The sequence below is a fragment of the Hemicordylus capensis genome, chromosome 2 (genome assembly GCF_027244095.1).
Source record: "Hemicordylus capensis ecotype Gifberg chromosome 2, rHemCap1.1.pri, whole genome shotgun sequence".
Lineage (NCBI taxonomy): Eukaryota > Metazoa > Chordata > Lepidosauria > Squamata > Cordylidae > Hemicordylus > Hemicordylus capensis.
The window spans coordinates 252,756,668-252,782,431 of NC_069658.1; the positions used below are offsets into that span (position 1 = coordinate 252,756,668).

The following is a 25,764-nucleotide window of genomic DNA, read 5'->3' on the forward strand; positions in this document are numbered from 1 at the left end:
TAACGACCCAGAAGAGTCTATGGAGCTGAGTCCTTCAGCCACAGTGCAAGACTGGAAAATGGCCAAAATATAGGATAAGATGTCAAAACGCGGCAGTCATACCAGAGAGCCACACAGTGCAGGTAACTGTTCTCTTCCTTATAGGGAGGATGGGGTGTGTGATAAATTAGGATCTGGTACAAAATTAAGGCTCCCCCCCGCCACCTTTTTCAAGCAGGTTGAGATACCGCTTGTAGAAGCTGAAGGATCTACAGAACTGTGGAAGGCAGTTTCACAGCAGGAGACCCCTGGACTACACATAACCTTAAAAAAATTAAAATTATATGTGCATGAATCAGATGAAATCACACCTCTGCAGCAGGAAGCTGCCATGAATTCTCTGGTCCATGCTAGTGTTTTTGGTGTTCTAAACCATTGTTACAAGGAGATGCTGGGGTTTTTTGTGATCGGATGGCTGTGCAAATTTTGTCCCAGCCCAGGCCACTCATGATGTCTGATATGGGAAGATGGATTTTATGCAGACAAATGGATAATGCTTTGTGATTATTTATCATACAAGGAAATAAATTTATTAATTGTATTAGCTTATGCATTAAATTGTTTGATATTAAACAGTGAAATTATTGATACGGTGCTGCTGTTATTTTCAAAAGTTAAGAGTCTGTAATGCCTACTAAGTGTTTATGTCAAGTCCTGAGAAATGATTGTGATCCACAGATGTTATTGCACGTGGAAATAGTAATTTCAAATAGACCATATAAAACTTTTCTGATGAATAAATGAAAATGGTTTCTGTGGTGAAAAAACCTTGGTGTCTTTATCATTTGGTAGGGCCGGGGAAAGAATGTAGAGTGTAACTTATCTTTAGAGTTTGGTTCAGGTCAGGAAAATGAGCTTTCTGCATCTGGCATGAAGGGTCATCTTCACAGAACCTGGTGACATGATGCATATCTGTTGTGAACCCAAGGGGCAAAAGGTTCAACAACCAACACATATAATCAATCATTTAGGGGCTTGGGAAAACAGGAGAGAGGAAACCACACATGTCTTTGACATGATGTTATGTTGGTACATCTGGCTAGAGGTCAAGTGAACCCAGGGCAGGGCAGGTTTGAACAGCCATTCATATACTTTATCATTTATTGGGGGGGGGATGGGAATTCAACAAAAGACAAAACCACACATGGCACTGACATTATGTTATGTTGGTACATATGGTTAACACCGGGAGGGGGTAGGTTTGAACAATAACCCCATATATCATTTTTGGCTTCAGACAACAGAGGGAAACACATAAGGCTTAGTTAGGGTTCAAGTGGGAGCCAGGACTGTCTTTCTGAACTCAAGGATAACATATGATTTCTACTAATAACGTTGTTACATTTGGTAACAAAAAGGTTGTTAAATAATATTCACAAGTTCACCCATCTACACACCCCAAAAATAAAAGAGAAAAAGACAGGGCTGAGAGCTCCTTAGATCTCTTTTTATTATAAAAACTTCATGATTCTATAACATGGCAAAATAATCAAAGTTCAATTTCCTTCTAAATATGAAACACATTGTAATGAACAATATGGTAACTAGTTCTTTAATCAAACTGATAAAATGGTCGCCTCCTTTCAAGTAGATATAATTCCTTATATCACACTAATCAACATGAACATCTTTGAGCTTCAAGTATAAAATTAAGATTATGTGAAACAAATTAAGAAAAAAGTGATGGGGGTGGGTGGGTTCTATACCAGGGTGTAGGAATTAGGAATACATCTGGGAAAGAAATTAGACCTTGTACAAAATTCCTTAGGCTGTCATGCCATTTGGGATATTTTCTCAGGGCCTCCGCAGGTCAATGGGGGTCAAAATTTGGCAAGACAGTCCAAACAGACATCCTCTGATGTCATTAAATGTATGAGCTTCAAATGGTATAAATATGTACATGTGTTCAATGACAACCTGTTGTGATTCCAACCAAGTGTGTGGTAAGTACACCTTTCATTTCTATTTTTCTATTTCAAAGCAGGGGTGGGGTAGAATTTCTATCTGTCTATCTATCAATCACTTGTAATGAAGGCTTCCTTCTCTTATTTTCTATTCGCAGAAGAAGACTACAAAATAGTACAAATATGTACCCAAATCTGAATAATGAATCAGGTCTGTGATTAATTTTAACAAACAGTTTTAGTGTGGGTTGGGGGTAAGGGAGAAATTCCGCAACACTAAAAACCATGTTCTTAACTCTCTTCGATTATAACAACTCTCAGCTGGAAGAATTAAAGAAAATGTGTAAAGGTAATTTTCATTTTAATAAGATATGTATACCACGTGCACATCCAGATATTAAAATACATATTCCTGCAAAGTTGATTCTGCAATGCTTTTAAGATGTGCTTTGCTGCCATCTAGTGTACTGTTTTTAACTACATGTAGCATATTTGTTTCATATACACATTATTTTAAATAAGGGGTGTGTGTGTGTGGTGTTTTGCTGTCTTCTATTGGATGATCTTTTTAAAAAGTATTTCAATTAACAGTCATACTTTATATTTTATACTTTATTTTTAACCTGGAAAAAACAGCCATTTAAAAGTGTGTAGATATTTGTAGATTGTCCATGCTGATCTTCTATGATAGTAAAATACACCATGGTCATAATCCTGTAGAAATAAAAATGTGTGTGTGTTAGATGTATGCTAGTAATTCTCTAAGAAACCTTACCAGTAATTCTAAAATAAGCCCTTACATTGTCCTGTATTATTTTGAAGATGGCTTCACTGACAAAAAGAGCCATGTCTCTCTTGCTCTTTAATGGTACGTGTTTTGTAATAAAACAAGCAAAAACTAGCAGGGTAAAGATTCTTCCAGTGTTAAACTTCTTTTCTGCAAATTCTTCAGTCATCACACTGATAAAAAATCTCTGTGCATCATTTATAGTTTTCAAATCCATTTTTTCTAGCACCACAGAAATATCATTTTCCGTATCACAGCTTTCTTCATTCTCTCATTTTTCAGACTAGCAATGCCATGTTCCATGTATTCTGTGATGATGTTATAAATATGAGATTCTATTAGATGTTCATTGGAGCCAGATTTCTGTGTTCATGTCCTAACGTGCCAGCAGGCACAGCAGACTGATATAAATTGTGCTTTCTTGCAGGCTATGAGGATGCCCCACCCTGCCATCCTACAAAGTCTGTACCACCACCAATGGCTGATGATGATGACTTCAATTCATTCATCACACCTCATGATCAAGTTTTTAATCCAGAACTGATCATCGTTAAACCAGAAACGCATACCCCTCCACTCTTTGTGAGCATGAAGCCTAGGAAGGCTGGTGAAAAATCACTATCTTTTGCTGCTGCTGCTGCTGCTGCTGCTGCTGCTATAGATAAATATCATTATTTATTTAATTCTTTGAAACGTACCCGTCACTAATCCAATGTGTGGCAGCTCTCGCAAGAGCATCTGTCTGGGGATAGCGACGGTGACAGGATACAGTGGCGGGAGTGGTGGGCCGGGCTGGGCTGGCTGCCAGTCGGCCAGAGGAGGAGGCGGTGGGTCGGCCTGGGACGGCCACCTGGAGGAGGAGGCATGTGGCGGCAGGCTGGCCTGGCCCTGGCCCGGCCGCCAGTTGGCTGGAGGAGGTGGTGGGCCAGCCTGGTCCGGCCGCCAGGAGGAGGAGGCGGGAGGAGGCAGAGGTGGCGGGCCAGGCAGGCCCAGCCGCTGGCCAGTAGGAAAAGGTGGAAGGAGGTAGCGGGCCAGCCTGGCCCGGCCACCAGGAGGAGAGGGTGGGAGGAGGTGGCCAGCCGACTTTCCGGCCGGCCCACAAGCCAGAAAGTCTGGGGTGGAAGGGAGAGGAAACAGGCTGGCCGGCCAGCCTGCCAGAAAGCATGGAGGGGGCGAGAAGAAGACGGCAGGGGGAGATGGAGCCAGAAAGCCGGGCATGCCGGCGTGGTGGTGGTGGGGAACAGCAGCGGTGGGTGGGCTAGCCGGAGGCGCAGATGCTCTGCGCCCAGCCCAGCTAGTTATTATATATTTTCCTATGTAAACAGCTTTGCAAACTTTTGTTGAAAAGTGGTATATAAGTAGTAGTAGTAGTAGTAGTAGTAAATTTGAATCATACATAGATAATAATATTATGTATTGTTGTGAGCTGTGTAACACTCTTTTGATTTGTTTTAAAATGCAGTGAGGATTGATGACAGTCCCCCACCATCTCCAAAATGACCCAAGAAGTCAAATCCTAAGCAAGGTATTATAGTTGTGTGTGTGTGTGTGTGTGTGTGTGTGTGTGTGTGTGTTTATTGATTGATTTGATTTTATACCGCCCTTCCAAAGTGGCTCAGGGTAGTTTACAACTAAAACAGAACCATTAAAACCAGTAACAGTTAAATCAGAAATATGAACAATATAAAACATCAATTAACAATTAAAAACATTATAAAAAGCAATTAAACAATGAGAACAATTAAAAACCCTGAAAACCAGGTCACAGTATTAAAACAATTAAAACTGATTAAAAACCCTGAAAGGCCAGGCCAAACAGATAGGTTTTAAGGGCTCTCTTGAAGGTCAATAAAGAATTCAGATTGCGGATTTCTCCTGGGAGTGCATTCCACAGCCCAGGAGCAGCTACAGAGAAGGCCTGCTTCTACTGATAGTCTCTAATTATTTTCATTGTCACTTTATGATATGCTTGAAGTATAATATATACAGGGTTTTAAAAACTGTTTTTATTGTTTTTATTCAGAGGAAAGTTGTTTTAATAAGATTTATCCTGTTTTATGCTTGTTGTAACTTTAAACCTTGTATTTTGCCCAGGGTGTGTCTTTTATGCTGTCTATAACATATGATGAAGAATTAGTAAACAATTTTGTATATTTAATAAGAAACAGAGATGCTCTAAATGTTGAGGACTTTTTAACACACATAAGTAACTTACTACAAAGCGATGTAGAAATATTAGGGGGTGTTACTCTGCGCTTGGTGGTTTTAATCATGAGGCCACCACAAGAAGGAGGGCTCAGATCCATAAAGTCTATACCCTACAGTAAGTTATAGCCAAAAAAATGTCAGCATCTGATAGATATAAATGTTTTGAATACCAAACTCTGTTGCGGCGGGGGTGGAGGGTTGATTGCCATTTTGAAATCAGGATCTCTCACTGATGCAGAATTACTGGCTGAAGCCAGAACGTTCCAGCATGAATTAGGCTGAAAAGAAGAATCCACCAGAATTTTTGAACATGACTTTTCTGTCAATTGGATCATAAAGCATGAGCATTTCTAGTGGTGTATGACCCTCTTTCATATCTGCATTCATATGATCCAACAGGCCCATAATGCTGGCGTAATACTGTTTCATAGGCGAAAGAACCATTTCTTCACACTTAACAATTTCAAATTCGGTATCCTGCATAAAATTGCCCCAGCTGTATGGGTATTGTATTTCATCCAAACTGACTTCCAAATCCAGGGATCATGCTAAACAAATAGTGAAGGCTGAACTCACGTTCTGTGGAAACGCTTTTGCACTGGCATTATTAGGAAGAGTAATATAAAACCCTTGCCTTTTGTGGCTAGAATTTTTTCAATCCTATAGACCCTCTCCTTTTTAGTACTAACTTTCTGTAGATCTTCAGGATAGAAGTTACCCTCAACAGAATCTCCCATGTAATCTTTCAACAGGAATACAGGTCTCTGTGCTCTTCTGATGACTTGATCTATTATGAAAATCTCGGCCATGAAAGTCTGCTCAAAACCTTTCTCAAAAACACCCTTGATTTTAAAAATCCTAACATGATCTCCTTTATTGGATCTCCTTTATTGAGGGCTCAGGTTTTCTATGAACAGTATCCCCATAAACTGTTCTCCACATGGTCAAATCATTGGTATGATTGACATCCGCAGGTCTGGCTTTGATGGTCCTATGAAAACTATGATTATAACTTCTTAGAAGATCTGGTAACACGTCAATATACTTGAAGGTATTGTTAGCTGTGAAATAGTTCCACATTCTTGTTTTTAAAGATCGTTCAGAAACACCAGCTTTAATCTCATTATTGGTGACAAAATGTTGAACTCCATAGTGCTTCAATAGTCTGCTCATAGTCTTATTTAGAAATTCCTTTCCCCTGTCAGTCTGGAGCTTGTTGGGTTTTCTCCCTAGACTGAAAATAGCTTTAAAAGCCTCAGTTACTTCTCTTCCTGTCTTGTCTTTTAGAGTCACAGTCCAGGCATATTTAGATAGAATGTCCACCACTGTTAAATTGTACTTGTACTCCTTATTGTATTTTGAAAATTGCTGCATATCCACCAAATCGGCCTGCCATTGTGCATCCACCTGTGAAATAATGATCCTGTTTCCTTTAAACCAGACTCTGGCGGGTCTGTGCATAGTATAAGCATCTTACTCTGAAAGCCAGTTTACTACTTGCTTTTTAGTGAGCTTTTTGCTGTGTCGCCTGGCCTCTTGAAATAACGGATTCACTCCCTCGAAGCTCCCTGTCGGGAGTGTGATATATTTTCTTTAGAATTTTTTCAGAGTCTTCCATGCTGATTGTTGACACTTGAATGAACACACATGCTTAAAACAAAATGTTTTTATTGATACAGAGTAACACAAAAATGTTTTAGTTCTCAGGAGTCATACAACTGCAACCAATGCATGTGACATGGCTATCTCTGAGCTTTTCATCAAGGTGCAGGTTCTCCATAGCTGGCATGAGCTCTTCATTCCCCTGAAGAAACAGACCAAAAATAAATAAATAAATCTATACTTTCAGACAATTTAGGATTACTTTCTCATATGCAGTCATCACATCTAATAGTAAAAACATATCAATGTAACAGTTCATCTACATGTACATTTTCAAACACTTGTTACAGCATGTAACATAAAATAAAATAAAAATAATTGGTTCTCTTACCATCCGATTCTCCTTGTCCTCCTCTTCCTTGGTGTTCATTTGCAATTCCAATTTCTTCATAGCCTTGTTAATGGCACTGCCATCTGTACTGTCATTATCTGATGACCACTCATCACTCGAATTACAGCCAGGGGCATAGCTAAAATTGAGCAGATGGGTTTAAAGAACCTGGGCCCCCACAGCTCCTGAGGGCCCTCAAGTTCCACTCCTCCCTACTTTCTTCATTATCTCCCTCACTGTGAGGGGCAAGGGGATGGGTGAACACAGGCCCCCTCTCCCCTAGCTACGCCCCTGATTACAGCACTTATCGAGGCAGTATCCTAGCCTTGCTCTTTCTGGAGAATGACTCCCGCAATCACATTCCAATTGGGCATCAATTGGATCACCTTTGCAACAGGGTTCCTGACAGTAAAATAACCTAGGCCTTCTCTTTTTCTTAGCAGTTTGGTTCTGCCCTTTAGAATTTCTATAGGCAGACCATTTCTCTTCTTCTAGGTGAAGATTCATCGCCATTGGAGTAAAGGCCAACCTCCTTGACCATAGTTGTCTGACTTGCTCCCTCCTGGGCTTCATTTTCAATGGGGCTGGTGGTAGTGAGAGCCACTTAGGCTTCGATAGTGTTTTAGGTGCACTAGGTTGCTTCATGTTTCTCCCCACAAGGTTCTGTCCTGCGCCTCCAAAACTGCCCCTTCTCCTATATAAGCAGTCTAGTCTGCTCTCACGTGCCATTACCCAATTAAAAAGCATCCCGGATGTGTTCAGGCAACCACACAGATAAAACACAGGGACATAAGCATGACCTCCTGACCCTAGGGTAATTAATCATTTTGGAGATAAAGTACCACCCTCTTACTACTCCTCTTGTGAGATTAGATTGGGTCAGTTTCAGTTTGTGATTCCTGAGGATGTGGACAAGCTGCTTGGAGCGGTATGGCCTACCACCTTTTCTTTGGATCCTTGCCCAACATGGCTGATTTCATCTTGCAAGGAGGTTGTTGGAGCTGGCCTGGTTGATATCATTAATACCTCACTGTGGGAGGGCAGGATGCCAATTTGTCTGAAGGAGGCGGTGGTTAGAAACCTTCTTAAGAAGCCCACTTTGGACCCCCTGGTGATGGATAATTATAGGCCAGTCTCCAACTTCCCATTGTTTGGTAAGATGATTGAAAGGGTGGTAGCTGACCAGCTCCAAGCAGTCTTGGAAGAAACTGATTATGAATGTGACCAAACACAGGCTAGGGCCCATATTAGGGCCTACTCTACGGCAGCAAAGAAATCCTGCTTTTCTGCCGCCATCGTGTCAGCTCAGTGTCATCCAGCGGAGCTTTTTCTAGTGGTTCGGGGCCTCCTAGGTGAGGACCCCAAGGACCATCAAACAGAATCCTTAGCAGCCCGCTGTGACCGTTTTGCTTTACATTTTGTAGATAAAATCGCTCATATCCGTTCTGACGTGGATACCAGGATTTTTGCGGCACCAGAACTGGATGTTGCCAATGCACCATCTGGTCTTGTTATATTGGATGGTTTTCAGACTGTGTTGCCTGAGGAGGTGGACAGGCTGCTTGGAAGGTTGAAGCCTACCACATGTGTCCTCGACCCTTGCCCTTCATGGTTGGTGAAGGCTTGTAGGGAGGGACTGGGTCCATGGGTGGCGGGAGTAGTGAATGCCTCTTTGGAGCAGGGGGTGGTTCCCCCCTTGCATGAAGGAAGCAGTCATTTGGCCCCTCCTTTAAAAGCCCTCATTGGACCCAGATGACTTAAATAACTTTCAACCAGTTTCAAACCTCCCCTTCTTGGGCAAGGTGTTGGAGAGCGTTGTGGCGTCTTAGCTCCAGACAGCCCTGGATGAATCTGATTACTTAGATCCTTTCTAGTCTGGCTTCGAACCTGGATATGGGACTGAAACTGCCTTGGTCGCCCTGGTGGATGACCTACGCCAGGAGGCCCCGTCACTAACAGAGATCTGATTGGCGGGGACTAGAGACAGAACCTTTTCGGTTGTGGCCCCTCAGCTTTGGAATGCCCTCCCTGAAGATCTTCACCATGCTTCCTCCCTCAGTGTTTTTAAAAAATTTCTTAAAACACACCTTTTAAAGGAAGTTTTTTAATGCTCCCCCTTTTTTCCTTTTTTTTTTTTTTTTGGTTATATCTGGTGCTTTAGCTTTTTATAATTTTCAGTTTTTTGCTTTTAAAATAGCCTTTAATTTGAACCTAATAATGACTGTGGTTTTTAATCTGACAATTTTTTTGTTTAATTTAGTTAATTTTATTACTTTTATTGTATACTTGTATTTATCTTATTGTTGTGAGCTGCCCCATGCAGTAGTGCACTGGAGGGGCAGTGTATAAATAATATAGATAGATAGATAATTATCTGGACCAGGCCTGCTCAACTTTGTCCCTCCAGCTGTTTTTGGGCTGCAACTCCCATAATCCTCAGCCACAGTTGCCAATAGCCAGGGATTATGGGAGTTGTAGGCCAACATCTGTAGGAGGGCCAAAGCTGAGCAGCCCTGATCTAGACCTATTTCAAACTGGTTTTAGGGTGGGCTATGGGATTGAGGCACCTTGGTCGGCCTGATAGATGAACTTCGCCAGGGAATTGACAGAGAGAGTGTGACTCTGCTAGTTATTTTGGATCTCTCCACGGCTTTCGATACCATCGACCATGGTATCCTTCTGGATCGCCTGAGGGGTTTGAGGATAGGAGGCACTGTTTTACAGTGGTTCCGCTCCTATATCTTGGGTAGATTTCAGGTGGTGGCACTTGGTGACAGTTGCTCTTCAAATCGGAAGCTACTATATGGAGTCCACCAGGGTTACATTCTGTTTCCTATACTTTTTAACATCTACATAAAACTGCTGGGTGAGGTCATCAGGAGATTTGATCCTGGGTGTTATCAATAAGCTGATGACACCCAAATCTATTTCTCCTTGTCATCAACATCAGGAAATGACATTAGCTCCTTAAATGCCTGTCTACAGGCAATAATGGGCTGGATGAGGGATAATAGACTGGGACTGAATCCAATCAAGATGGAGGTGCTCATTGTTGGGGGTCATAATCTGCAAGACAGGGTAGAACTTCCTGTTCTGGACAAGTTTACACTCCCTCAGAAAGAACAGGTTTGTAGCTTGGGAGTGCTCTTGGACCCAGGTCTCTCCCTGGTGCCTCAAGTTGAGGCTGTGGCCAGGAGCGTTTTTACCAGCTGTGACTGATTTGACAACACCCATTTCTTGAGAAGAATGACCTGAAAACAGTGGTTCACCAGCTGGTAACCCCCATGTTGCACTAATGCAATACACTCTAATTAGGGCTACCTTTGTATGTAGTTTGGAAACTTCAGTTAGTTCAAAATGCGGCAGCCAGATTGGTCTCTGGGGTATCCTGGAGAGGCCACATTATCCCTGTTCTCAAACAGGTGCACTGGCTGCTGATATGTTTCCAGGCAAAGTACAAAATGCTGGTTATTACCTTTAAAGCCCTGAATGTCTTAGGTCTGGGTTAGCTGGTGGGATACTTTTCTCTACAAGTTCCCCAGTGCTTATCAGGATCATCAGGAAGAGTCCATCTTCGAGTGCCACCAGTTCATCTGGTAGCGACCTGGGTTAGGGCCTTCTCTGCTATTGTCCCTAGGTTGTGGAACGCGCTTCCCGTGGATATAAGAGGATTTTCTTTGTTGGAGGCTTTCAGAAGAGCCTTAACGAACCATCCTTTTAGACTGGTTTTTAATGATATTTAGTTTTAATGTTATCTAATTGTAATTGTAATTGTAATCTGCTTTTAATTGCTTTTTATTTTATTTTATTTATTTATTTATTTATATTTTATTTTTACATTGTTATACTGCCTTTCGTTAAAAGAAAACCCCAAGGCGGTTTACAAAAATTAAAACATACAATAAAAGCAGTAAAAACATCAAGCTAAAAACATACATAAAAACAAGACAGCAGATTAAAAACACACAAGAACAGCAGTAAAAAACGATTATGTAAAAGCCTGGGTAAAAAGCCAAGTCTTTACAAGCTTTCTAAAAGCTGTGATGGAGTCCGAGGAACGAATGGCCACCGGGAGAGCATTCCAGAGTCTAGGAGCAGCAACAGAGAAGGCCCTGTCCCGAGTGCACGACAGCCGGGCCTCCCTCATTGTCGGCACCCGGAGCAGGGCCCCCCCAGATGTCCTAGTCAAGTGGGCAGCAACCCTTGGGAGCAGGCGGTCCCTCAAGTACCCTGGGCCCAAACCTTTTAGGGCTTTAAAGGTCAAAACCAGCACCTTGAATTGGACCCAGAAACAAACCGGCAGCCAGTGCAGCTCTTTCAAAATGGGGGTGATATGTTCCCAGCGGGCAGCTCCGGATAAAACCCTCGCTGCCGCATTTTGCACTAGCTGCAGTTTCCGGATATTCTTCAAGGGCAGCCCCACGTAGAGCGCGTTACAGTAATCCAGACGCGACGTGACTAAGGCGTGGGTAACCGTGGCCAGATCTGCCTTCTCGAGAAAGGGACGCAGCTGGCGCACCAGCCGAAGCTGTGCAAAGGCACCCCTGGCCACCGCCACCGCCTCCACCGGAGCCTCCAAAAGCAGAGCCGGGTCCAGTACTACCCCCAAGCTGCGTACTTGCTCCTTCAAGGGGAGTGCAACCCCATCCAGAACCGGTAAAATCTCCTCATCCCGATTGGCTCTCCTACTGACCAACAGTACCTCCGTCTTATCCGGATTCAATTTCAGTTTATTAGCCCACATCCAACCCATCACGGCCTCCAGCCCCCGATTCAGGACATCCACCGCCTCCCTAGGATCAGATGACAAGGAGAGATAGAGCTGAGTGTCATCCGCATATTGCTGACAACTCAGTCCAAAACCCCGGATGACCTCTCCCAGCGGCTTCATGTAGATGTTAAACAGCATGGGGGACAAGACCAAACCCTGCGGGACCCCACAGGCCAATGGCCACGGTGCCGAGCAGTAGTCCCGCAGCACCACCTTCTGGACCCTCCCCTCAAGAAAGGACCGGAGAATTAAAATTAACAATTTTAACAATTAACAATTAAAATTAACAATTTTAATTGTTATGCATTTTTTATTTTAATGTAAACTGCCCTGAGCCACCTTTGGAAGAGCAGTATATAAATCAAATAAATAAATAAAATAGAACCCAGTCATTTGGTGAAACTGATTGGCCAGAGGTTCAGTACAGACTAAAGCAGAATAAAGTTGCCATCTCCCCGGGATTTCCAGCTCTTTACCGGATTTTAAGCATCTTCCCTGGTGCTTGGTTAGCCCATTAGCTTTCCTGGATTCCCAGTTTTCATTTTTAAAAGTTGTAAACCGCCCAGAGACATAGGTTTTGGGCGGTATAAAAATATTTAAATAAATAAATAAATAAATAAATAAATAATAAAAGGCTATGCTCTATCCCTCGTAGAAGTAGAAAGGAGCAAAACAGTGTGGTCACTATTCTCTTCAGCCACTGGACTTTGAGAAAGGCAAGTAAATCACAGGAGGCTGGCTAGGAGAAGTTCACAATAAGTAATTCCCCTGAAGAATGTTGCCTTTGTTTTTTGTCAGCAGGGGAATCTCTGTAGGTCAGTTGAGAGGATATTTTGATTTTGATGTAAATCGCTGCCTTCCTGTGTATTGTAATGTTTAAGGTTTGGGGCTTTATAGTGCAATCCATTCTTTGCATGCCTACTTAGAAGTAGGGGTGTGCATTTTGGAATTTTCTTGTTTCAATTTGTATCTGAATGGAAACATCCCCGTTTTGTTTTGTACCCAAATTTTCTGAATCCGAATCAGCCCTGTTTTGTTTTGTAGCCAAATTTTCCGAATCCGAATCGATTTGGATTTTTAAAAAGGGTCCCAGGGCAAAAAGAGTGGGTGGTGGTGGTAGAGTCCAATGGGTGGAAGCTACCACCCAAATTTCAAAGGAATTAGGCAAAGGGCTGATTTTTTGTGGATTTTTTTTAAGTTTACACATCTTTAAGAATTTTCCTATAGGGAATAATGGGGATTCCAGCAAATGTATCACTTCAAATCAAGGGGAAAGGGATGACCCAGAGCAGAGTGTGGTGGGTGTTAGTGCCCAATGGGGGCAAGGAAACTTCCAGAATTATTTCAAAGGAATTGGGCGAAGGGCTGATCTTTTGTGATTTATTGAAGTTTACGTGTCTTTAAGATTTCTCCCATGGGGAATAATGGAGGTTTCAGCAGCCCCATAATTCCACTTGGGGGGCACTGGGGTTGCCCAGAGCGAGGGGTTGTATAGTGCACATAGGGTGCCAACCACCCCCACCCCCACAAACCTGTGGGGTACTGGGTTTTGTTGTTGCAAGGTTGTTCTTATGATCTTACCTGCCAAACCTATCCACCAGCAGGCCAATCAAAAGGGATCCAACTAAGGCTCCAATCGGGAAGATAGCAATGGTAACAGCTAACAGGAACATAAGAATGTTCCCGTTTGGCCCAACTTTCGCCTTATCTTTCTCATAGGTTATGTTCTGAAAGTCTTGCTGGAGCTGGGAGAGAAACACGTAACATGTTAGTTGGGGCCTTTCCACACATTGTGTGGCAACAAAACTGTATTTGCAATTGAGTGTACAGGGAGATGTAGCCAAATCTGGTTGCCCTTTGGATGTACCTGCATGTGCCTCACCCACACATTGCATTTCTTAGGTATAAAATGTCCCTTCATCCCTTTATTAGAGAACAGAGTCCATTCAGACCTTGCTGTGTACCTTATATTCCTTTGGACAGGAACTAGGCCTTGCCAATTGGCCACCCTGACTGGGTGCGGGGTGGGTGGGGGGCATCAATGGTCCAGGCCTTAGTATAAGTCAGCTTCATATGCTCAGTAAAATGTTTAAATTCAAAATGCATCTTGCTGTACCGATCATAAAACAGTCGCAGCTCAAACGCCTTCAGTGGCATTTTATTGTTTGGATAAGCAGTTTCTGAGGGACTGAAGGGTGGGATGGAAAAGAAGTAATGCATCCTCATTCCATGTCCTTGGGTGGACCTGCCCATCCACCCCTGAGATTTAACCTGGTCTTTTCTTGGCCCCGGCCTCCCCCTCCTTTCCCTGGTGGATCTGTCTTATCTACACTGTAAGCTTGCAAGCAGTGCTATGTTGAATTTTAGGTCTGTGTATTTATTTATTATTTATTTAAAATGTTTAAACCTGTGATGACTCCCATGGGGGTTGTAGAGGAGGATTCCTCCGATGAAGACCCAGAGCGGGGGGGGGGGGCAGGCTGAAACTCTGGTTGACTCAGCAGAGCCAGAGCTGACAGGCCTGCAGGTCCCTCTGCCCCCTTCCTTCCCTCCTCCTGATGAAGCCTCCGAGGCCGCTGAAGTCGAGGCGCCTGCCCCAGATCCCCAGCAGCAATGTTTGGCCAGAGTACAGGCTCAGAGGGAGGAAAGCTATAGGTTGGAGAGGCTGGCCAGAAGGGACAGGTGTCCCAGCTCTGGCCTGGCTGCATCTCCCTGACAAGGCCCAGCTGCAGTGTTGGGTGGAGCTCTCACCACACCGCCTATTCGGAGCAGCTTGGAAGCTGGAAACAATGTTTGTGGTGACCAGCCCTATCATGAGCAACTCTGACCTAGAAATCTGGACCTGTTTGTTGTTGTCTGACCCCGATTCGTGTTTACCCCTGATCCTGTGGCATTCCCGGCAGTGGTGGCTGGTCAGTAAGGGCAGGAAGGGCAGTGCTGCCCCCCTGCCCCCACAACACAAACAAGCTAATAAAGGATCAGACATACCATCAGCCAGGGGAACCTTCAGAGCAGGGAGCGTCTTCTAGTCCCTCCTCCCCTGGCTGTAACTTCTTGTTTTGGTCTTACTGGCTGGAACACCTGCTACTCAAGCTGCTCTAGCCAATCTGTTTCTTAGGGGGCTCCTCTTGGCACTGCCCCCAGGAAGAACTAAAATAATAGGTAAAAATGCACTGGTTGCTTCAGGTAGTATATTTTTAAAACATTTTCCCCTTCTTCCTGGGGGCAATGCCAGGAGGAACGCCCTAGGAATTAGATTGGCTGGAGCAGCTTGAGTAACAGCTGTTTCAGCCAGTAAGACCAAAAGAGGAAGTTGCAGGTGGGGGAGGGGCTGGAGGAAGCTCCCTGATCTGGAGGATGCCCTGGCTGTAAGTTGCTTCACTAACTTCTTTGTTTGGTGGGAGGGGGCGATGCAACCTCTGCTTTCTCCCTTCTGTCCCTCTTTCTGACCTTTGCCCTTCCTTTCTGCCTTTCTCCCTGCTTTTTGCCCTGGCTTTTTTTGCTTTCTGTCTTATTTCCCCCATCCCTCAAAAAATTTCTGTTTTCTACTTTTGCCACTGCTTTTCTGCTCCCCCGCCCTTCTGTTTTCCTCAATGCTGGCAAGCTTGGGTAAATACCCAAGCCTGCTGGCGTGAAGGAAGGGGGGTTAGGCTTCTGCCTCAGTGACCAGCTTCTCCCATGCCCCCACCCCTCGCACCAAAGCCCACCAGCCGCTACTGATTCCCAGTGTTGACTTCTGGCACTGTTTCTGACTACTTTCTATTCCTGTCTGTCGGCTCTCCCTTCCCCTCTGAACAGAGTGGTTTTCGCAGCTGCTGGGCAGTCGGCCAAGGCAGGTCATTACGATACCCACCACTCCAATACATTACTGCTCAGGGTGGCCCACAACAATAAAATAGTCGTGGTATTCGTATTGCACCACTGCTCTCGGTGGACTGGAATGTTAATGCCTGAAGGCTGCAGTCTTATGCACACCCACCTGTGGCTCTTCCAGGTGGTGATCCACCCCAACCCCCCTGCAAATTTTGACAAGAAATAAAATGAGAAATCTGCAAAACATACAAGGATGCCACACACTATCTAGCAGCTGCTGCAATACATGAATAAACTCTGCCCTTGTGTAGCACCTTGTTTTTTAGGCACGTAAGAAATCATCATCATCATCATCATCATCATCATCATCATCATTAACTTCTAGAGACCAAGGGATAGGGATTGAGACCTGAATCAGGATTATACATGTGTGAGCATATAAAATGTTAGGAAGGCATTCTCCCAAGTCTGTCTCAAAGGCAAAATAAGAAAATAGTGCCAGAAATACAGAACATTCCTCCTTTCATAGGAAGGAACATAGGAAGCTGCCATATACTGAGTCAGACCATTGGTCTATCTAGCTCAGTATTGTCTTCTCAGACTGGCAGCGGCTTCCAAGGTTGCAGGCAGGAATCTCTCTCAGTCCTATCTTGGAGAAACCAGGGAGGGAACTTGAAGCCTTCTGCTCTTCTCAGAGCGGCTTGATTCCCTAAGGGGAATATCTTACAGTGCTCACACTTCTAGTCTCCCATTCATATACAGCCTGCTTAGCTAAGGGGACAAGTCATGCTTGCTACCACAAGACCAGCTCTCCTCTAGTCCAAGAAGACACCTGTCATCTTACCGAATCTGGGTCATTGACCATCCAGAGGTTGTAACCATACTGGAAAGATCCAGAGACAACAATCAGCGTAAGCAGGAGAAGTGACTTCGTCAACTCCTGCAAGAAGAATGGTTAGAAACTGTTGCCTGAGTGAAATACTGACAAGTGTTTTTTTTTTTAAATCAATAAGTATAAAATAAAACAAGAAGTTATTGTATTTTGTACCTTGTATAATCCAATTAAACTATCTCCAGAATGTTTTCCCTCTTACTTTTTCATAAGTATTTGTTACATTCGTTTATTTTTAAATTTGTAAACTGCCTTTCACCAACAGCCCCAAGGTGATATACAGCATAAAATATACAATAAATGACAACAGCAAAAACACAGTGGCTAACATCCAGACTAGGGATGTGCGAAACATTTCGAGTACAAAACATTTTGTACTCGAAACGGGCCATATCAGGTGTTTTGTAGACAAAACAAAATGCCCATTTTCCAAATCCAAAAGTTTTGTACACAAAACAAAACGTCCCTGTTTCAGCTACAAAAAGGTTTTGTTGTTTCAGACCTCCATTTTGTGGCGATCTCTGAGTCAGACTCCATTTTGTGTTTGACATCTCTTTGAATTTCCCGCCCTTCTAGCCTTCTGATCGGTGACCTCAAGCATGGACTGACCTGCTGTTGATTCCCTCCTTGTTTACCATTGGCTCTTTTGCCTCTTGCCACTCTTTACTGACCCCACATTGGCCAGGGGAAGGGCTGAAGCAGGTGCGAGGGTGGGGGAGTTTAAGGAGGGGTTTTCAATTTATGCAACAGGTTAGTTACTCATTCACCATTCTGCCGTTCTGCCTCACTGAAGAGGGAGAGAGAGAACTAGTTTGCATTGCATGGAATGCCTCAAGTTGCCATGAGGATGACATGCCATTGTCTATGCCTACCTGCCTTGTTGCCAGCCTGAGCCCAGCCTGCCAGCCTGCTATGGCTACTGCATGCCGGCCTGGGAATTTATCTCCTGCATTGCTTTTTTGTTCCAGAAGAATTATTTTCACTCCCTTGAGAGATGTCATGCCATTGCCTAGGCCTACCTTGTTGCCAGCCTGAGCCCAGCCTGTAGATTCTCTGGTAGCATATGAAATTTTTAATGACAAACCATGAATCCACTCTCATATGCTACCAGAGAATCTACATTCAAAACATCTCAGAAACAACAGAACCCAGTACCACCATGGGTTAGCAACCCATGGGGGTGGTTGGCACCCTATGTGCTCTAGACCACCACTTGCTCTGGGGCCACCCCGGTGCCCTCCAAATGCAGTTATGGGGCTGCTGAAACCTCCATCATTCCCTATGGGGAAGAACCTTAAAGACGTGTAAACTCCATTAAATCTTTAAAAATCAGTCCTCTGCCCAATTCCTTTTAAATAATTCTGGCAGCTTTTTTACCACCACTGGGCACTACCACGCACCCTACTCTGCTCTGGGCCACCCCCTTTCCCCCTGACGTGAAGCTATACTTTTGCTGAAACCTCCATTATTCCCTATGGGAAAAATCAAAAATTCACCAAAAATCAGCCCTTTGCCCAATTCCTCTGAAATTTGGGTGGTAGCTTCCATCCATTGGGCACTACCACCCCCACCTGCCAGTTTTGCCCCGGGACTGTTTTTTAAAGTCCAAAACGTTTCAGATTCAGAATTTGCTATTTTGAACAAAGAACAAAATTGGGGTGTTTCAGATTGGCTGATTTCAAACAAAGAACAAATAGGGGTGTTTTGGATTTGTCCAAAAAAACCCAGAAAAAAACCAAGGCGCACAACCCTAGTTCAGACTAAGTTACTCAACAACACTATTCAGAAGTTGCTTTTAAAAACGGCTTCACAAATCCCAGGCTCCAGGCAACCATGGTGCCTAGAAATGTAACTGTGGCACCCAGACTAGGATATTCAAAGGTAGAGTTATATAATCAAATCTGTATCTGTTCCAGGCAGCCCTATTTATTTCTAAGCATGTAAAGGGGATAAAGACAAGCCCATTTGCATGGCTACTTCACAATGTCTGTCACTGAGTCCTGCAATTTTTGTCAAGTGCCCATTATTCTGGTTCCTAGGTTTAGGAGACAGCTTCTAGATCGAAAGAAAATTAATCAAGGCTGGCTCTAAAGGACTACTTAATTTTAATAGGATTTTGACTGAGTAATTTAGGCAGGATGACTAATAAATGTATAATAAGTGTATAATAAAAAATAAAAACACAAAACAAGGCAGCATGAGAGCCATTTCAATAAACCCACAGCTTCTAAGAAGCAAAAGAGACACACACCACAATTCCAACTAGCAATGAGAACCCGCAGCTCTCTAAAGTCCTAGGTAAAAATAATGATCTTCAACCACTGATGAAAGGCCATGAGTGTAGGGAGAGAGCAGAGCTCCCACAAATGAGAATTCTGTAATTTGAGGGAAATCACCAAGAAGGCCCTAGCCTGTGTGGTGTGCACAAGAGCTGAGCTTCTTCTGGCATCAGCACCTAAAGCAGCCTACCACCACCACCATTGAAGACCTAGCAGGGTGATTATTACACACACACACACACACACACACACATATATATATATATATATATATATATATATATATATATATATATATATATATAAAAATTACTATATTCAGTATGTATTATTTCTATATTCAGATTGTACAGTTGGGAGCAGGCAATCCTTAAGAACATAGGAAGCTACCATATACGGAGTCAGACCATTGGTCTATCTAGCTCAGTATTGTCTTCACAGACTGGCAGTGACTTCTCCAAGGTTGCAGGCAGGAATCTCTCTCAGCCCTATCTTGGAGATTCTGCCAGGGAGGGAACTTGAAACCTTCTGCTCTTCCCAGAGCAGCTCCATCCCCTGAGGGGAATATCTTACAGTGCTCCCATTCATATGCAACCAGGGTGGACCTTGCTTAGCTAAAGGGACAAGTCATGCTTGCTACCACAAGACCAGCTCTCCTCTCCCTTCATCCATCTGGCACCCAAGCCATTTAGGCCTAGTTGCTAAAACAGATTTATTGGGGGGCAGCAGACAGCACACCCAAAATGCTTGGAACTGTGGGACCACAGCTTCCATTTTGGATACATCAGATTGTGGGATCATATTTGGCAAGACTTGCAACTCATCACTTAGCATAAGCAAAACATGGGGCAATGCTACCCCCGAGGTCATAACAATGAAGACTGAAAGGGAATCATCCCCAAATACCTCTCTTTGTCTCACTGTTAGAGAAGGAAGCTGACAAAAGTAGACCCTCAAATCAAAAACACTATCTAGGGAAGTAACAAACTCCCTTTTGCAAGAGAAATAGCATGATCAAATCTTTTCCTCAGTAACTCAAGATAAATGCACCCCACTGTCAACAACTTATGAGTTGGCAAATGACCAGAAGAAGATAAACCATCTCCTGCCTAGATAAAGCATTAAGGTCAGCCATTCAGCCTTCCAGGTACACTTCACCCAATCCATTTCCAGCCTTTTGTTCAGTGGGTTTCCACCCAAGTTGATCAGTTCATACAACTACAAGTCTCTTTGTTCAGCCTATGTTTCAGCCCCTCCAGCCAGGATGTATGATTTGTGCATGGCCCCAAGGCATGAATTTGCCTACTGGTACCTCAGATCAAAACACACGAACTCAGAACCTGTATTAGAATCTATACTGGGACCTGCACAGTGGTCTACCTGGTCTACCTGGATTTACACCATACTAGTTCTCAAGCTTGCAAGTGGTAGCTCTATGCCATTTGCCCCTTTTATTTCCTGCCTTTCTGCTGCCTGCTCAGCTGCCCATCTACAAGTGCACCAGAGGCACCAATGGATCAAGATCAGTAATACCAACCTCATGCCCCTCTAAATCTCTTTGCCCCCTTCTCTTCCCTCTTCAAGTCTGCACTTTAGCCCTTTCTACAACACACCTTAAGCTGATTTATTTACATTTTTGATCTTAAGCTAAAAGTCCTCTTTGTAAGATTCTTGTTAAGACTGTTACTTAAGATTTTATTGCCTGCTTAACCAGTCTCTTCATTTCCTGTACCCAGGGGCGTATCTAGGGTGACACAGGAAGGGCACATGCCCCAGGCACCACTTAAGGGGGGGCGCCATTTTTTAAAATGAAAAAAAAAAATTAAAATGGCCACCAAAAACAAAATGGCCACCACGCATGCTCAAATGGCCTCTGCAAGGCCCTAGTATCTGGGAAAAGTCAAATTCTCAATTTATTTTTAAAACTTATGTAATAGTGATGCTACAATGCACAGTAGAGAATTAGACAGGCACTTCTGTTTAGTTTTCCAAGTACACCTCCACATAGTAGTTGGGTATTTCATGAGCCTCAGCATACTGAAATTTGTAGTTTCCCAGCATTTGTTGGTCTGGCTATGTCCACTGCTAAATAGTTTTTGAAATATTAAAAGATTAACGAGCTTGACTTGTATTTTTGAGCTGATATTATGGTAAAGTTATCTGAAAGATGGGTGTCAGATGTTTGGACAGGGGGCGCAATTTCAGTGCTTGCCCTAGGCGCTATTTTCCCTATATATGCTTCTGTACCCCTTTCCCCTCAAATAAATCTTTAAACTGCATTTCTGCCTCTTAGTTATTTCCAGTCCAAAACTCTACTCAGATTAAAACTGTAATAGACTGCTCCCCCCAATAGTCAAGCTGATCCCCACCACTATGCCCAAAAGCTTAGTTGGAGTGCCTAGCCAGCACTCTGAAGCAGATCTATTAACAGGTAATAACAAATCTATTTACAGATAATAATAAGCACTCTGGATTGGACCAAGAAATAGTGGTGTGCACGGAACTACGTAGGCGTGGTCCGGTACTGGGGGGGGTTTCCTGGCTTTAAGGGTGGGGGGTACTACTTACCCTCCCGCCGCTCTTCCCCCTCCGGCGCTGCAGTTAAAAGTGAAGTTTTGGGGGCGGCAGCATTCCTCCCTGCCGCCCCTGCCCCCGTCGTTGCCTGGAAGTTGCTGCGTGCGTGCTGGTATTTTACACAACTTCCAGGCAACGACAGGGGCAGGGGCAGCAGGGAGGAATGCTGCCACCCCCCAAACTTCACTTTTAACTGCAGCGCCAGAGGGGGAAGAGCGGCAGGAGGGGTAAGTACTACGCCCCCACACACACTTAAAGCTAGACACACACCCCAGTGCCGGCCCTCCGGACTGGCCAGGTTCCGAACCGGTTCGGAGGCCTCTAACATGGCCTCCGGACCGGTTCGTGCACACCACTACCGAGAAACAAATTAATACCCAGTGCAGTTCTTTGACAATCCAAGTGATATGATCACCTCGTGTGGCATCCAATATAATCTGGCATGCAGCTCCTGAATGTTGCAATTGTTATAGCAGTAGATTTTTAGAAAGCAAAAAGTTAACCATTTTACCTTTTGCAGGGAGCAGAAGCTCTGGAGGGAGGGGGAGAAAGCTGCCTACTAAATAGAGACATGTTAATCAATTCCTGCAATCCAGCATGTAGATGACTTCCTCTGGGTCTTCCTCGTGACCCAGGAACATGTACCTCAGCTCTGATAGAGTATGGTCAGTTTTATTAAGTTTTCTTTTCTTATTTTTATGTATGTTTACTGTCAGATTTTAGTTACAGTTATGACTTGTGACTCCATCTGAGTTCTTCAAAACCAACTCTGTCAACATATTCTTCGGGGGCCTGTTAGGACGCTACTTTAACCACTGGTGGCCCATGTGGTTAAAAGGGGGATGTGTCAAGAGCACACCCGTTGCGAGTCTTTTGCAGACATCCCAATACCCTTCCATACGTCCCTTTATCACGTGGTGGTGGGTGGATGAGCAGCCCCCCCCCATGCAATAAAAGCAGGTGCCAGGAGAGTATCGGGACATCCACAAAAGACACCATGACAGGCACATGCTTACTGATTCCTCCTTTGAATTGCATGGGCCAACAAAGTACCATCTGAACCGATCCCTAAATTATAACCTTCCAGAAAGCAAGAGATGCATTGCAAGATACACCCCCTGATCCAAGACATATTTGGAAATGAGAGAACTGGTCTTGTGGTAGCCATTGTGAATTGTCCCCTTTCCTAAGCAGAGTCCACCTTGGTTTGCTTTTGGATGAGTGACTGACTACATGTGAGCACTGTAAGATATTCCTCTTAGGGGATGGGGCCATAGCTCAGTGTAATACTTGCATGCAGAAGTTCCCGGGTTCACTCCCTGGTATCTTCTTGTAGGTCTGGGAGAGGCTCCTCCCTAAAAGGAAAGCTGCTGACAGTCAGCATAGACAGTATTGAGCTAGATGGATCAATGGTCTGACTAGGTATAAGGCAACTGCCTATGTTCCTATGAGGGGGCAAAGGAAGCAAATAAAATCCACCAAGAACTAAAGTCACAGTTAGGCCTGGAAAAATAGAAAGATTTCCACATTCGGTTCTATACAATATAATATAATAAATAATATATGTGTTATATTATTGGCCTACATAGCAGGCTTATGTGCAACCTGGAATATGCCACCACATCATCTTAGATTGCCAATGATTTATAAACCCAGCACAAAAGACAAACCACCCAAGCTCACCTTTTTCTTGGTATTTTGCCTTTCTAACTCCATGCTTTCTTCTCTTGGGTGGAGCTGGGCCTCATAAATCAGGCTCAGCTGCAGGGGAAGAAGAGGAAGGTATTATCAGGAGGTTGCTGACTCATTGTCAGAATCCACTCAGGTTTGGGGCTTGAGTCTAGCGATCCCCATGCAGAAGAGGCTAGTATAAGACGAAGGCCTGACAGGGGAGCTCCTACAGAGCCTCTGCTTTTGAAACCCCTATCAGCTCCGCCGTATCCTGTCAACAATGTGTTCCCTGGGAGGTCATGCACTTCCATTAGCCCTATATCCCTCTATAGAAATCCCAGGCTCACTAGAGCCCTCTGCCTCCAGGATTCCAGGAGTAACCCTTATGGATGAGAATTCTATCACGACACCCCAGGAGGCCATCAGTCCAGGGACACCCCAAGAATGGCTCCTGACTCCTCAACACCCCAAGAAATCCAATGTATTATCTGGGGGATGGATTATTTTCTATTGGCCAGAGCTGTCGCCAATAGCAAGTTGCGGGGGTGTGGGGTGGGGCTTGGTCTCATCACTTTGGGACCAAAACCTCTGACATCTGGGTCCAGATGGAAGACAGGGTCTGATAGATGAGCAGACAGATTTCTCCTGCTTGAGTCTTGGTGGTGTTCTGAGTGAGACTCAATGGGTGGGGGAAATGGTGGGGGGAAAGAGATATCGATTTTAAACGAATGACTGCATTAAAGCTGGCGCTACTGAGCCCTATGAGAGAGTTGGCTACCTTAAGAAAAGAGTGGAAGGTGTGTAAAGAGAATGCAGAGCGTTCCCTATGGGAGTTAAGGAATGAAACCTATAGGGCGACGTTAAGTAAAGGCTTTATGGAACCGCTGGCAAAAAGGGAGGCAGACTGAGAGTGTGTCCCAGATTACCAGATTACCCAGATTTCCTTTCCCATCTCCTATTTTCATTTGATGAAATGAGTACCGTATCATTTGTGGGAGCTCCGTTGGAGAGTGTATCATTTGGACAGTGATAATGTGGAAGGGGTACGATGGAAAAAAGAGGAAGAAAAGGTTTGTCAATGGCCCAGCTGCAGAGGAGTGAAGAAAGGAGGGTGGCCCCCCCTGCATGCGCAGGCACTATTTGCATGGTCAGCAACACCGTGCTGACTATACAAATGGCACCCACACATGCGCAGATGCCATGTGTGTGCTGACGTTCCGTGGGGTTTTATGATTTGGGCACTGCCCCAGCAGGGAGCTGGACAGGGCGGCAGAGAGCAGGTAAGCACCTGCTCTCCTTTTTCTTAAAGTCCCCTTTTTAATTTCCCTAAAAGTGCTCAATCCACACTTTGCACTGTGGTTTGGGCACATGCCTATTAGCAATCCCCTCCAAATCCCCAAGCATGAAGATGCCATCCAGAAAAGAGATGCAAAATAGGCAAAGGCATGCATGTCTGATTGCCAGGATATTAGTTTCTGATGGGACTCCTCAGGAGGAGAAGTAACAAACAAAAGGTTCTTCATCATGAGCAAGACATTCCTGAATGCAGAAAAAGGTGTGGCCCTTACCAAACATAAAAGCTGCTACTTGATGTTTGGGCCTTGCTGGTAACAGCTCATTTGAGTGCTTGGTTGTCTTCTGAGTAGTCTCCAGCACTTTGCTCTGACCTTCTGAGTTTTTGCTACAGCTACTTCTGAGCACCTGTTCCTAGGGATGTGCACTCCCAGGAGGGTGGGGTTTTTTTTTTTTTTTTCTTTAAGTGGCAGGGAAGGTGCTGCCTTCCTGCCAGCCCCTGCCCCACTGCTCTTCCCTCGCGGGCGCTCTTCTGAGCGGGCACGCGGGGCTCCAGCATTCTTCCTTCCAGCCAACAGCTTGGAAGGCAGGAGGCTAGTGCTGGCTGCCCCCCAGACTTGTGCAAGCCCTCTGCTCTGCCTCCCCCGGCACTGCCTGCTTGTGTGCTGTGCCTGCCTCATTGTGAGGAGCCATCCAGAAGGTGCGTGGGTGGGATTATATGAGACTTGTATGGGTTATTCCCCCTTTGTGTATGTCCAAGACGGCTTGGCCTAGGGCTCTGATATTAAGCACAGATACAGGGCAGGATGGGAGAGCTTTGTATATTTAATGTGAAGCAGATTGGTCAATTCATTTATTTTTAATACATGGGGGCGGAAATTAAATTCCAGAAAAGTCATTTAAAAGTGGCTTGTTTCATGGCAGAAAATCACAACAACTTCTGGAACTGAAGCCCCTTCCCCCTTGGACCATCATTCCACCTCCATGTGGAGGAATCTGCCCTTTGACCTCATAAAAAAGGGTAAAGCAGCTCACTTTTCTGCCCAAAACTTTAGATCTCCTGGAATGGCGTGGCTGAGGGCTTTGATAGCAGGAACCGATGTAGGGCAGGATGGGAGGGCTCTGCATTTTTAATCTGATCGGTCTATCCGTTAATTTTTTGAATGGTTTTTAAAACTTATAAACAGTGGGAACTGTGCGCTCAATAATGTTGTGTGAAACCATGGGGCGTGTGTGTGTGTGAGCGGAGAGGATGCTTATTTTGTAGGGGGGCAGGACCCCATAAGCCCACCCACTAGGTCCAGGCTCCAAAATTACCTAGCTGCACCTCTTATGGAGCCTACCACAGTGAGCCACTCTGCCATAGGGCAAGGTAATTCCCACATAGGCAAAGAGCACACAGATTTACCTCAGCTGCTGAGTAAGGGAGAAGTCAACCAAGTCCAGTTTTCTCAAGAAATGAGTCACTGAGAAGGCTAAGCGTGCTGTGAGAGCCAACCAGACAAAGAATGCCAGAAGGTTCCAGGATAAACTGTTGACA

The 25,764-nt window shown here is 44.4% G+C and overlaps 1 protein-coding gene across 8 annotated transcripts in view; it reads right to left on the bottom strand.

Moving 5' to 3' along the window:
• Positions 1-25,764, bottom strand: part of LOC128344760 (solute carrier family 2, facilitated glucose transporter member 5-like) — a 66,365-nt gene extending 40,601 nt beyond the window's left edge. For 3 of the 8 annotated variants that reach the window (XM_053295582.1, XM_053295578.1, XM_053295575.1), the window contains exons 1-4: positions 25,633-25,764; positions 22,944-23,021; positions 16,360-16,455; positions 13,284-13,447 (exon numbers count right to left, since the gene is read on the bottom strand). In XM_053295582.1, the coding sequence (XP_053151557.1) occupies positions 13,284-13,447; positions 16,360-16,455; positions 22,944-22,976 (293 nt within the window). In that variant the 5' untranslated portion in view covers positions 22,977-23,021; positions 25,633-25,764. Of the gene's footprint in view, positions 1-13,283; positions 13,448-14,109; positions 14,307-14,530; positions 14,666-14,690; positions 14,920-16,359; positions 16,456-22,943; positions 23,022-25,632 lie in introns of those variants that run through there. The other 5 variants (XM_053295576.1, XM_053295577.1, XM_053295581.1 and 2 more) reach the window with 5 other exon arrangements.